Source organism: Pan paniscus, chromosome Y, assembly GCF_029289425.2.
Source record: "Pan paniscus chromosome Y, NHGRI_mPanPan1-v2.0_pri, whole genome shotgun sequence".
NCBI lineage: Eukaryota > Metazoa > Chordata > Mammalia > Primates > Hominidae > Pan > Pan paniscus.
In genome coordinates, this window is record NC_073273.2 from 43,361,932 (window position 1) to 43,374,758 (window position 12,827).

Genomic DNA, 12,827 nt, shown 5'->3' on the forward strand with positions numbered 1-12,827 from the left:
ATGCTCAAAAGTAAGAAGCTAAGGGAAAACGTCCAAAGTAAGTAGAAAGACTTTTCTGACGTTATGAAATATATATAAAATAATTATGTATTTATAAATGTATACATTTAAATTTGAACATATAATCTAAACACTAAATGTGTAACACATACTAATATATAAATTTAAATTTAAAAAATTATAAATATACATTTATGAAATTATATATAGAAAACTATGGATACTGTATAATTATAGCTACATATAACTTTCTAAATATATATTTATATCATAATTTATGAGCATATAAAAGTATTCAGTAGTTTAATTACATATGTAACATTTAATTAAATATAAAATATCAGTTTATTATATAATTATATTAAATATATATTTTTAAAATATAATTATGTTTAAAAATTACATTGTATTTGTTTCAAATATAATCGGAATATATTATATTAATACATTATGTTATCTTAATTAACACATTACATTAATATATTTATATATTAAATTTACATATGAATATATTTAAATATTTAATATATTAAAGAGATAAATATATTTAAATATATAAATTTACTACAGGATGTATTATTTATGTCTAATTAAATATTACAATTATGTATACAGTTATTTGGTAAAATACAGCTATCATAAAATTTTCCATTTTAATCATTTTTAAGTGTATGGTTCAGTGGCGGGAAGCCTATCAACCTTGTTGTGCAACCCTCTCTACCATCCATTGGTGGAACTTCATCATTCCAAACAGAAACTCCCTCCTCATGAAACAGTATCTCCCCCTTCCCTGCACCTCCCCAGCCCCTGGCACCCACCATTCTACCTTCTGTCCCTATGACTTAGAAGAATCTAGGGCCCCTTTTTTGTCTGGCTTATTTCATCCTACATCATGTTTTGAAGGTTTACCAATGTGGAGTAGAATGTGTCAGAACTATATTCCTTTTCATGGTCAAATAATACTCCACTGCAAAAAGTTCCTGGTCAATTTTAACCGTTCACAAAGCAAATGGACTGGCTCAGGAGTGGGCAAATATTCTCTCTAAGGAGCCAGATGGCAAATACTTTAGGCTTTGTAGATCACATGGTCTCTGTTAGAAATATCCCCCAAGATGTGCCTGTGTTCCAATAAAACTTTATTAACAGACATACAGCAGGGTGGATTTAACCTATGGAAGGCTAATTTTTTTGTTTCTGATGTTTTGCAGAGATGAGGTCTTGCTATGTTGCCCAGGCTGGATTTTTTTCCTAAAAAAATTAGTTTGGTCAGATGTGATAATGCATTGAATTTCTTTTTTAAAGGGAGTTAACTATTAGAGATAGGATGGAGTGCATCTGCTTTAAAATAACTCAAGAAACAAATGGGCAAAGAGAAAAAAACCAACAAAGTGGCAAAGCTTTGATAACAATCGAAGCTGGGTGATGGGACCACAAGGTTTCAATATGAACTACTCTCTATTCCTGTGTGTGTTTGAAAGGATTAAGTAGAAATTTCAAAAGATTAGGTTCAATATTACCCCTAGATGCTAGAAATAAAAACCCAGAGGACAGTAATCAATGTAACATCTGGACTTAAAATGCTACAACAGAAGAACTAGGAAAGAGCTGTTGCACCCAATGCAGTGGCTCACGGATACCATCCTGGCACTTTGGGAAGCCAAGGTGGGAGGATCACTTGAGGCCAGGAGTTCAAGACTATCCTGGTCAATACAGTGAAACCCTGTCTCAAAAGAAACACAAAAACACACACAAAAAAACAAAAAATTGTTGTAGAGAAATAAAAAACACCAAAAACAAACAAACAAAAAAGAACTGTTGGAGAGAAAGAAATCACCTGTTATAGTTTAAAGACAGGTGTATACAAGTTGAGCATCTTTAATCCAAATCTGAAATCTGAAATGCTCGAAAAGTCAATACTTTTCCAGCACTGACATGATGCTCACAGCTCAAAGGAAATGCTCACTGGAGCAGTGGATTTCAAATTTTCGAATTAGGGATGCTCACAGGTAAAGGTAATTCAAATATTCCAAAATCTGAAAAAACCCAAAACCCAAAACAATTCTGGTCTCGAGTATTTCAAATAAGGGATGCTTGTGTTATGCATTTGACTTAGAAAATCATATTAAATGCATCAGTATTTTATTTTGACCATTTCATAAAACCAGAAATAATTCTAGTTGGCCATCAAGTCTTTTAGGGGAGCTATCCAGATAATATATAATAAAGTGTGTGCAAAATATTTAAAATACAAACATAAGAAATACTGCTGTTAGAAAACAAGAGCCTGATGAAAGCAAGCCACAAAAGAAAAAGAAAACCATCTCAACATATTGACAACCTAGGAAAGCCAAATACCAAGTCACCATGAGCAGTGGTTTAAAATAAGTATTATACGAGTCATTCAGTTAACAGGATAAAGAAAGAAAAGAGAGGAAGAGGGAGAGTAGAGGAAAAGAGAAGAGAGAAAAGAAATAATAATAAAAAAAAAAGGAACGGGGGAAGGGGAGTAGAGGAGATGGGCAGGGAGGGGAGGGGAGGGGTGGAAGAGAGGGGAGGGCAGGGGCACTGTGCTTCCCACCTGTCATCGCAAAACTTTGGGAGGCCAAGGCGGGAGGATTGCTTCAGCTTAGGAGTTAGAGACCAGCCCTGGCCACATAGTGAAACCCCATCTCTATAAAAAATTTAAAAATTAGCCAGGCATGGTGGTGCAGGCTTGTAGTCCCAGCTACTTGGGAGGCTGACACAGGAGAACTGCTTGAACCTGGGAGTTCCAGGCTGCGGTGAGCCATGGTCACACCACTGCACTCTAGCCTGGGTGACAGAGCAAGACCCTGTCTCAATAAAGAAACAAAAAACAAAGACAGAGATTCATGTAGTGAGTAGAAAACTTAATCACAACATGCTTAAATGTGTTTTTACCCCATGCTATAAGAGAAAAATGAAAACGTTACCTTTCTGGGATACATTCAAAAATGTTATTCAAGACCTGGTGTGTTGGCTCACACCTGTAATCCCAGCACTTTGGAAGGTCGAGGTGGGCAGATTACATGAGATCCAGAGTTCAAGACCAGCGTGGGCAACGTGATGAAACCAGGTCTTAACTAAAAATACAAAAATTAGCCAGCTGTGGTGGTACATGCCTATAATCTCAGCTACTTGGGAGGCTGAGAAGGGAGGACTGCTGAAGCCCAGGACGCTGAGGGTGCAGTGAGCTGAGATCCCACCACTGTACTTCAGCCTTGGTGACAGAATAAGGTCCTGTCTCAAATAATAATAATAATAATAAAAAATAAAGGCCAGGCACATTGGCTCACACTTGTAATCCCACCACTTTGGGAGGCTGAGGGGGCAAGATCATGAGGTGAGGAGTTTGAGATCAGCCTCACCAACATAGTGAAACCCCAAATCTACTAAAAACACAAAAATTAGCTGGCTGTGGTGGCGCGTGTCTGTAATCCCAGCTGCTCAGGAGGCTGAGGCAGGAGAATCACTTGAACCCCGGAGGCAGACGTTGCAGTGAGCCAAGATTGCACCACTGCACTCCAGTCTGGGCAACAGAGTAAAACTCCATCTCAAAAATAAAAAAAGTCATTCATGATGAAGCCTCCCTGTTTACTTCCATCTATTCTGTAGTGGTCCACAGTACACTGGTAAATTTCTTTTAAGTTTTATTCAAAAAGTACATGTACTGTTTGAATCCTGAACCAGGGGCAGAGCCATCTATCTGCCCATGAACACAACTTCCTTGGGGCCAGGCCAGAAGAGAAATGTTTTGTTAGAAAGAAGGTCAAAAAAAAAAAAAAAAGGAGAAAAAGCCCACACAAAAAAAAGTTACAGAAGCTACACTACCCATACAGAGAAAGATGCAGTTCTTTGTAAAAGCAACCTATCAGTGGCTCATGCCTGTAATCCCAGCACTTTGGGAGGCAGAGGTGGGTGGGTCACCTGAGGTCAGGAGTTCAAGACCAGCCTGGCCAACATGGTGAAACCCCGTCTCTACCAAAAATACAAAAATTATTCGAGCATGGTGGTGGGTGCCTGTAATCCCAGCTACTTGGGAGTCTGGGGCGGAAGAATTGCTTGAATCCAGGAGGCAGAGCTTGCAGTGAGCTGAGATTGCACTACTGCACTCCAGCCTGGGTGACAGAGCAAGACTCTGTCTCAAAAACAAAAACAAAAAAAGAGAAAGCAATATATCAAGATGGTAACGAAGCATTTTCTAAGATTTTCGCATGTTCATTAAGTAAAATAATTGGTGCACGTTATATAGTAAACCATCTTCATCCATTTAATCTTAAATAGACATCATGAATTAACTGGACAGTAACACGGTTTGTCAAATTTATAAACAAGTGAATATATGCAAGATTTTATCTCTGGTTTGTTGAATTAGACTTCCAAATAAAATAACAAAAAAAGAATTTACAGCCAGGCATGGTGGCTCACACATATAATCCCAGCACTTTGGAAGGCCAAGGAGGGTGGATTACTGGAGGTCAGGATTACAAAACCAGCCTGGTCAACATGGTGAAAACCCATCTCTACTAAAAATACAAAATAAGATGGGCGTGCTGGCATGTGCCTGTATTCCCAGCTACTAAGGAGGCTGAGGCAGGAGAACTGCTTGAACCCGGGGAAGAAGAGGTTGCAGTGAGCCAAGATGGCACCATTGCATTCCAGCCTGGGTAACAGAGAAAAACTCTGTCTCAAAAAAAAAAAAAAAAAAAAAAAAAGGACTACACATTGGATACAGTGTATACTGTTTGGATGGCAAATACAACAAAATCTCAGAAATCGCCACTAAAGAACTTTTCCATGCAACAAAGAAAACAAAAAAAAACTGTTCCCCAAAAGGTATTGAATTAAAATAAAATCAGAAAGGAAAAAAAAAAAAGGTGGGACTTTCATGACGGGAATGGGACTGCTGGCTTTATAAGAAGAGGAAGAGAGACCTGAACTGACACCTTTCCTCTTTCTGCCCATGTCCTGCCTTCGGCCACATTACAGCATAGCAACAAGACCCTCACCAGCTGCAGCCCTTTGACCTTGGACTTCTCAGCCTCCAAAACTGTAAGAAACACACTTATTTTCTTTATAAATAAATTTTTTAAAAAAGAAGACTCTGAGCTGTCAGGCCTGGCTGGATTTCCCCACTCAGTCTATTCCCATCAGCTCATACACTTTTTTCCAATCACATTTCTACATGGCTGTCCCTGCTTCATAGAACCTAAGCATAAAAATAGGTTTTTTTTTAATTTGGGTATCTTTGGGTGTTCATTCTGGTTTTACATGATGCATCATGTAAAACTATGATCAAATAAATTTGTCAGGCTTTTCTCAAAAGGGAGGGGAGGGAGGACCCATTCTCTCTCTCTCTTTAGATGGGGTGTCTCACTATGTTGTCCAGGCTGATTTTGAACTCCTAGGCTCAAGCGATCCTCCCACCTCAGCATCCCAAAGTGCTGGGATTACAAGTGTGAGCCACCATGCCCGACCAGATCCATTATTATTTCTGATGAGAATCGGCACCCTGATATAAATGAACTGTGTGTGTAAAATACACATGGGATTTCAAAAACTGAGCAGGAAAAATTCATGTAAAATATCTCAATTTTTGTATGAATTATATGTTGAAATGAAAATATTGTGGATGTACTGAATTACTGAAATAAACTACATTATGAAAATTTTCTCCACCTGTTTGTTTTATATTTTAACACATGACTACACTAGAAAATTTAAAATAACATGGGATTTGCGTTGGACTTCTACTGGACAGTGTTGCCCTAGATAAAGAAAAATTTTAGGAGCACACATTACTAAAACTGGAAGCAGAAAACACCCCTCTTTGTCTTTGTAAATGGAGTGTTTGTGACTGCATGTTATTATCAGTGCTGTGGCGGTGTTAGAAAGAACACAGCCCAATCTCTCCCCAGGTCTGTGTGGGCATCTCTAACACGTCATCCTACCAGGCAATATGGTGGGCACACAGGACAGAGAAAAGAGAATTTGTGTTTCAATAGGGGTACTGACAAAAAAGAAACAGAAACAAATCAACCAACACAAAATAACTCAAAAACGAAACAAATACACAGACCAGAATTTTAATCGATGAGATGAAGGAGAGAAAATGCCAGGATAGAGAAGGGAAAGATCCACTCATTCACCTACAGACATATCCCTCCCCCTATTATCTTCTTTGGACTAAAAGTCTAGGCTGGGCCCAGTGACTCAAGCCTGTAATCTCAGCACTTACAGAAGCTGAGGAGTCGGGGGGGATTCCTTGAGCCCAAAAGTTCAAGACTAGACTGGGAAACAGCATAGTGAGAACCTGTTTCCAGTTTTTAGAAAATTAAAAAATAGGCAATGGCTCACGGTTGTAATGTCAGCATTTTGGGAGGCTGAGGTGGGCAGATCACGAGGTCAGGAGATTGTGAACATCCTGGCTAACACGATGAAACCTCACCTCTACTTAAAAAAACAAAAAAAAAAAAACAAAAAATTAGCCAGGCATGGTGGCAGGCACCTGTAGTCCCAGCTACTCAGGAGGCTGAGGCAGGAGAATGGTGTGAACCTGGCAGGCAGAGCTTGCAGCGAGCTGAGATCATGCGACTGCACTCCAGCCTGGACAAGACAGCGAGACTCCTTCTGCAAAAAAAAAAAGAAAAAAGAAAAAATAGGCCAAAATAGGCCAGGCACAGTGGTGGCTCAAGTCTGTAATCACAGCACTTTGGAAGGTAAGGCCAGCGGGTCACCTCAGATGAGTTCAAGACCAGCCTGGCCAACGTGGTGAAACCCCGTCTCTACTAAAAATACAAAAATTAGCCAGGCGTGGTGGCTCACGCCTGTAGTCCCAGCTACTCGGGTGGCTGAGGCAGGGGAATGATGTGAACCCAGGAGGCAGAGGTTGCAGTGAGCTGAGATCACAGTACTGCACTCCAGCCTGGCGACAGAGCAAGATTGTGTCTCAAAAAAGAGGAAAATTTTAAAAATAATAATAATAAAAACATCTAGACTTGCCCTCAAAACAAACCTTTAAGGCCAAGTGAAGCCCTTTGTGTAAGCAGTATTGTTCTTGGCTTAACTGGGTGGGATTTAAAATATTAACAGTTCTTTTCTCTTACATATTAAACAGTGCATGTTCATTATATAGACAATACACTCTCTAGAGAGCTCAGCACCAAAACAGACACACAAGGCGCCACAGTGGCTTTGCAAGGACAATACCTCCCATATGCTGAACACTATACAATTAAACAATTGTCCCAGTTTGGCATAGCATTCTGGACCATTGAGGCGAATTAAGCCAAAAGGCCCTTTACCTCATAAACTATGTAAGATTAGATTTTATAAAATGATTCTTGGCCAGGTGCAACAGCTCATGTCTGTAATCCCAGGCCGAGGCGGGCAGATCACGAGGTCAGGAATTTGAGAACAGCCTCACCAACATGGTGAAACCCCGTCTCTACTAAAAATACATAAAAATTAGCCGGGCATGGTGGCACACGCCTATCATCCCAGCAACTCAGGAGGCTGAGAGGCAGGAGAATCACTTGAACCTGGGAGGCAGAGGTTGCCGTGAGCTGAAATCGCACCACTGCACTCCAGCCTGGGCGACAGAGTGAGACTCCATCTAAATAAATAAACAAATAATAAAATGATACTTAATGATTTAACAACTGTCTGGTGCTAAAAATGTTAAATTCAAAAATAGAATTGGCCAGGCACAGTGGCACATGCTTCTAATTCCAGTGCTTTGGGAAGCTGAGGTGGGAAGATCTCTTGGGGCCAAGAATTCAAGACCAGCCTGAGCAATAAAGTGAGATCACATCTCTAAAATTAAAAATAAAAAAATTAGCCTGGTATGGTGGCACATGCCTGTAGTCCCAGCTACTTCGGAGGCTGAGGAGGGAGGATCACTTGAGCCCAGGAGTTTGAGGCTATAGTGAGAAAAGATTGTGCCACAGCACTTCAGCTTGGGTGACAGGATGAGACCCTGTCTTGAAAAAAAAAAAAAAAAGAAACTAAGTATATAGTATTTCACTGCAGTATAGTATAATAGCACAGTTCAGAGTTGAGATCAATTTTCCAACCACAGCATCTTTGGAAGGATGTAAATGTTCAGAATTACAAACAACTTGTTCAGATATAAAGAGGAGGTACCCTGAAAAATTGTCTTGGGTAACTGCAAAACAGACCTAATACTGCGGATGCCTGCAACATGTTTACACGCCTGTAATCCTAGCACTTTGGGTGACCAAGGTGGGCAGATAACCTGAGGTCAGGACTTCAAGAGCAGCTTGGCCAACATGGAGAAACCACATCGCTACTAAAAATACAAAAATTAGCCTGGCGCGGTTGCGGTCGCCTGTAATCCCAGATACTCAAGAGACTGAGGCAGGAGAATCACCTAAACGCCACAGGGGGAAGTTGCAGTGAGCTGACTGCACTGAACTTCAGCCTAGGCAACACAGCGAGACTCAGTTTCAAAATAAAAAACTGATTCCAAGAAAACAAAAATAAGGTATAGTCACACACACACACACACACACAAACACACGGCTACAATGTGGCAATTTCTGACTGGTAAGCTTACAATATACACAAAGTCCATTTCTTCCCCCTCGTGGTTGCCATAGAAAAGTATAAAAAGCTTTTTATTTCATAATATAGCAGGAAAAATACTGTAAAATTATATATAATAAAAATAACATTTCTCTTTTTTTTTTTTTTTTTACTTTTATCAACCTCTTTAATTAATGAGGATGGTATCAAAATCTTGACAGGAACACATCTTGCTTTTCTTTTTTTTTTTTTTTTTTGAGACGGAGCCTCACTCTGTCACCCAGGCTGGAGAGCAGTGGTGCAATCACAGCTCACCACAGCCTCAACCTGCGAGGCTCAAATTATCCTCCACCTCAGCCTCCCAAATAGCTAGGACTATAGTTGTATCTGGCTCATTTTTTGTAGAGAGGGAGTCTTGCTATGTTACCCAAGCTGGTCTTGAACTCCTGGGATCAAGCGATCCTCCTGCCTTGGCCTCCCAAAATGCTGGAATCATCATGCCCAACCTGTCTTGCTTTTGGTCACATCTCATTTCTCACTACATCTGTCTTCGGTCTTTCATGGTAGTTTACATACCTTACTCAAATTCACTCATCATGTCATTATTCTGACACAGTAAAATGAAGTCACTGTCACCAAATTTGGCAGTAACAGGTTTTTCCTGCCAATTTCAACACTTCACCAAAACTCCACACCTCATCCCTCAAGGTATCATTCTGAGGCAGTAAAACAGTAATTAATGGAAACTTCGGAGTAGGAGAGTATAGATAGTTGTCGTCATTTTTGTCAGGGGAAACATAAGAATAATTTTAACACTGAGGGTTCCCAGACTGTCTGTTTAAAAAAAAAAAAAAGAACCACACAGATACAACTGCCTCCTGAATCTGTAATCAGGAAATTACCTCTGTAACTGGCTCCTCCCACCCTCCCCACTTCTGAGTCTCCAGTGTCTGTTACACTCCTCTATATGCCCTGCACACCCATAGCTTACCTCCCACCTATAAGTGACAACACATCCTATTTGGTTTTCCATTTCTGAGTTACTTCACTTAACGATAATACCCTCCACTTCCATTGAAGTTGCCAGTAATCGCAGCCCACCTAAAACGAGCTGTGGGTCAAGCTGGCTCTCTCATCCCTGGTTGCAAGTGTCTCCTACACATGAGAGTTAAACTCTGGTTCCCAATCTTTCCCTGCCTGACCTGCCACAACTACCACCACCTTTCTCATTGCCAAGCAGTGTAGATTCCATCGGAGTTCACGTTCCTCTTACCTGTCTACCAGCTTCTTGGCGAACCCAAAGTCCGTGAGCTTGATGTGGCCATCCCTATCCAGCAGGATGTTCTCCGGCTTCAAATCCCTGTAGACGATCTCCTTGGAGTGCAGGTACTCCATGGCACAGATGATCTCTGCAGAGTAGAAGAGCCCCGTGGTGCTGGAGAAGCACCCCTGGTTGCGCAGGTAGCTGAAGAGCTCGCCGCCCGGCACGTACTCCATGAGCATGTAGAGGAAGCGCTCGTCATGCCACGTCCAGAACCTGCGGGGACAGCATACGCTCAGGGCCCCGCCAGGGCAGGGCAGGGGGTACGCCGTCAGCTAGGTGTCAGCACACGCTCAGGGCACTCCCAGGGCAGGGCAGGGGGTACACCGTCAGCTAGGTGTCAGCACATGCTCACAGCCCCGCCACAGGAGGGGAGGGGATATGCCATGACCTAGGTGTCAGTACACACTCAGGGCCCTGCCAGGGCAGGGCAGGGGGTATGCTGTCAGCTAGGTGTCAGCACAGACACAGGGCCCCGCCAAGGCAGGGCAGGGGGTACACCATCAGCTAGGCATCAGCACACGCTCAGGGCCCCACCACAGGAGGGAAAGGGATATGCCGTATGCTAGATGTTGGGGTAGAGACTCAGCTAGATGACAAAATGTGTGGACAGACACACAGTAATAGCTAGGTACAGATATTGGGACATGGAGCACATAGGTATGAGCACATGGGTAAAGACAGATATTAATATATGGGTATAGATAGGTGTTAGAATGCATGTACATATAAATGTTACAATCTGCTGAGAGACAGAGGTTAGTATATGGGTGCAGATGGGGGCTAATATATGGGTGTACACAGTGTTATAATATGGTATAGAATGTGGATATAGATATATGTTAGTATACAGATATATATGGATGTTAATATGTAGTTATAGATAGGTGTTAGGATATAGGTGTAGACAGATTAATATATGGGTGTAGACAGATACTACAACACGGATATAGATAAATGTTACGATACAGGTGCAGAAGGGGTTAATATGTAGGTACAAAGAGATGTTAGGATGCTACTATATTACTATATGGGTGTAGATGGATGTTAGGATATGGGTTTAGACAGATGTTAATATATGGCTGTAGATGTTAGGACATGGCTGTAGACAGACGTTATATACGGATGTAGACAAATATTAGAATACAGATATAGATAAATGTTAGAATATAGGTGTAGACAGATGTTAATATATAGGTAGAGATAGATGTTAGGATATAGATGTAGACAGGCATTACAAACAATATGGATAGATATAAATGTTAGAATATGGGTGAAGAGAGATGTTAACACATAGGTAGAGACCAATGTTATAATATGGATGCTGGGATATGGGTGTAGACAGACGTTAATATACACATAAAGACCAATGTTAGAATATGAATGTAGATAGATATTAACATAGAGGTATAAAGAGATGTTAGGATATGGGTGTAAATGGATGTATACTGGTGTTGCTCTGTGAGTGTAGACACATATTAGGATATGGATGTAGACAGATGCTAATATATGGATGTGAGGGCAATCTGGCTGCAACATCTGCCCGCCATTGATCACCAGGGTTGATTCGGCTGATGTGACTGGCTAGGCGGTTGTCCCCTTCCTCCCTCACCGCTCCATATGCATCCCTCCCAAAGCTGCGTGTTCAGTCAAAGAGGATGACCAACCCCAATAGAGGAGGACTGGTCTTCAGTCAAGGGTATACAAGTAGCTGCATTCCCGTGCTAGAACCTCCAGACAAGTTCTCAAGGTCCATAGATGCTAATATATGTGATAGACAGATGCTAAGGTGTGCATACAGACAGATGTTAGGATATGCGTGTGTGTAGATGTGACTCCACAGGTATAGACAGGTGCTGAGGTCTGCATATAGAAAGGTGTAATTCATCAGTATAGGTAGATGCTAAGACGTGTGTAGATGTTAAGAGGTGTATAATCAGATACTGGGATAAGCATATAGATGGACATTAAAGTACAAGTTCCACAGATGTTACACAGATGTTGTCTTAGTCCATTCTGGCTGCTATCACAAAAATACCATATACTAGGGGGTCTTACAAACAAGAAAAATGTACTATTCTCAGTTCCAGAGGCTGGAAGTCCAGGGCGCCCACTAATGAACTGCATGGTAAGGGCCCATTCCTGAGGGAAGGGCCCTTCTCGCTGTCCTCCCATGGACCAAGGGGAAACAGGCTCCCTCAGGCCCCTTCACCGAGGGCACTGGTCCTGTTCAACGGCTTCACCCTCACGATCTAATCACTTCCCCCAAAGCTCCACCTTTTAATTCCATAGCTTTGGGGGTTACTGTCTCAACATATGAATTTGAGGGATGCATTTAGACAACAGCAGATGTTAAGATATGTGTATCCTGGGAAATGGGTAAAGGTCTCATTGTCATGGAATAAATGGAGAGTAAATATCAACATCTTGTAATACACCAGCTAACAGTGTGCTATGGACTGAACTGCATCCTCCCAATATCCATATGTAGAAGTCCAGACTCTCAAGACCTCAGAATATGACTGTATTTGGAGACAGGGCATGTAAAGAGGTGATTAAGATAAAATGTGGTTGTAGAATGTGCCCCAGCCCAACAGGACTGGAGTCCTTTTAAGAGGAGAGGATGAGGACACAGACACACACAGAAGGACAACCATGTAAGGACACAGGGAGAAGATGACATCTACAAGCCAAGGTGCCTCAAGAGGCACCAGCCCTGCTAACATATTCTTCTCAAAATTCTAGCTTTAAGAATGGTAAAAAAAATAAATCAATGTTGTTTAATCCACCCAATCTATGCTACTTTGTTATGGCAGCCCTAACCTACTAACCAACAACACATAGATCTTCAGAGAGCACACCCAATTCAGTAACCTGGAACTATCATTAAAAGCCTGGGAATCAACAATAAACTAGCAGACTGCATCCCAAACCTGCTGGG

At 41.3% G+C, this 12,827-nt stretch overlaps 1 protein-coding gene across 1 annotated transcript in view; it reads right to left on the reverse strand.

The window, feature by feature from the left end:
* LOC129395544 (cAMP-dependent protein kinase catalytic subunit PRKX-like) overlaps positions 1-12,827 on the reverse strand; it is a 138,486-nt gene that overhangs the window by 76,429 nt on the left and 49,230 nt on the right. The window contains 1 exon segment of the mRNA XM_063602029.1: positions 9,839-10,102. Within this exon segment, the coding sequence (XP_063458099.1) occupies positions 9,839-10,102 (264 nt within the window).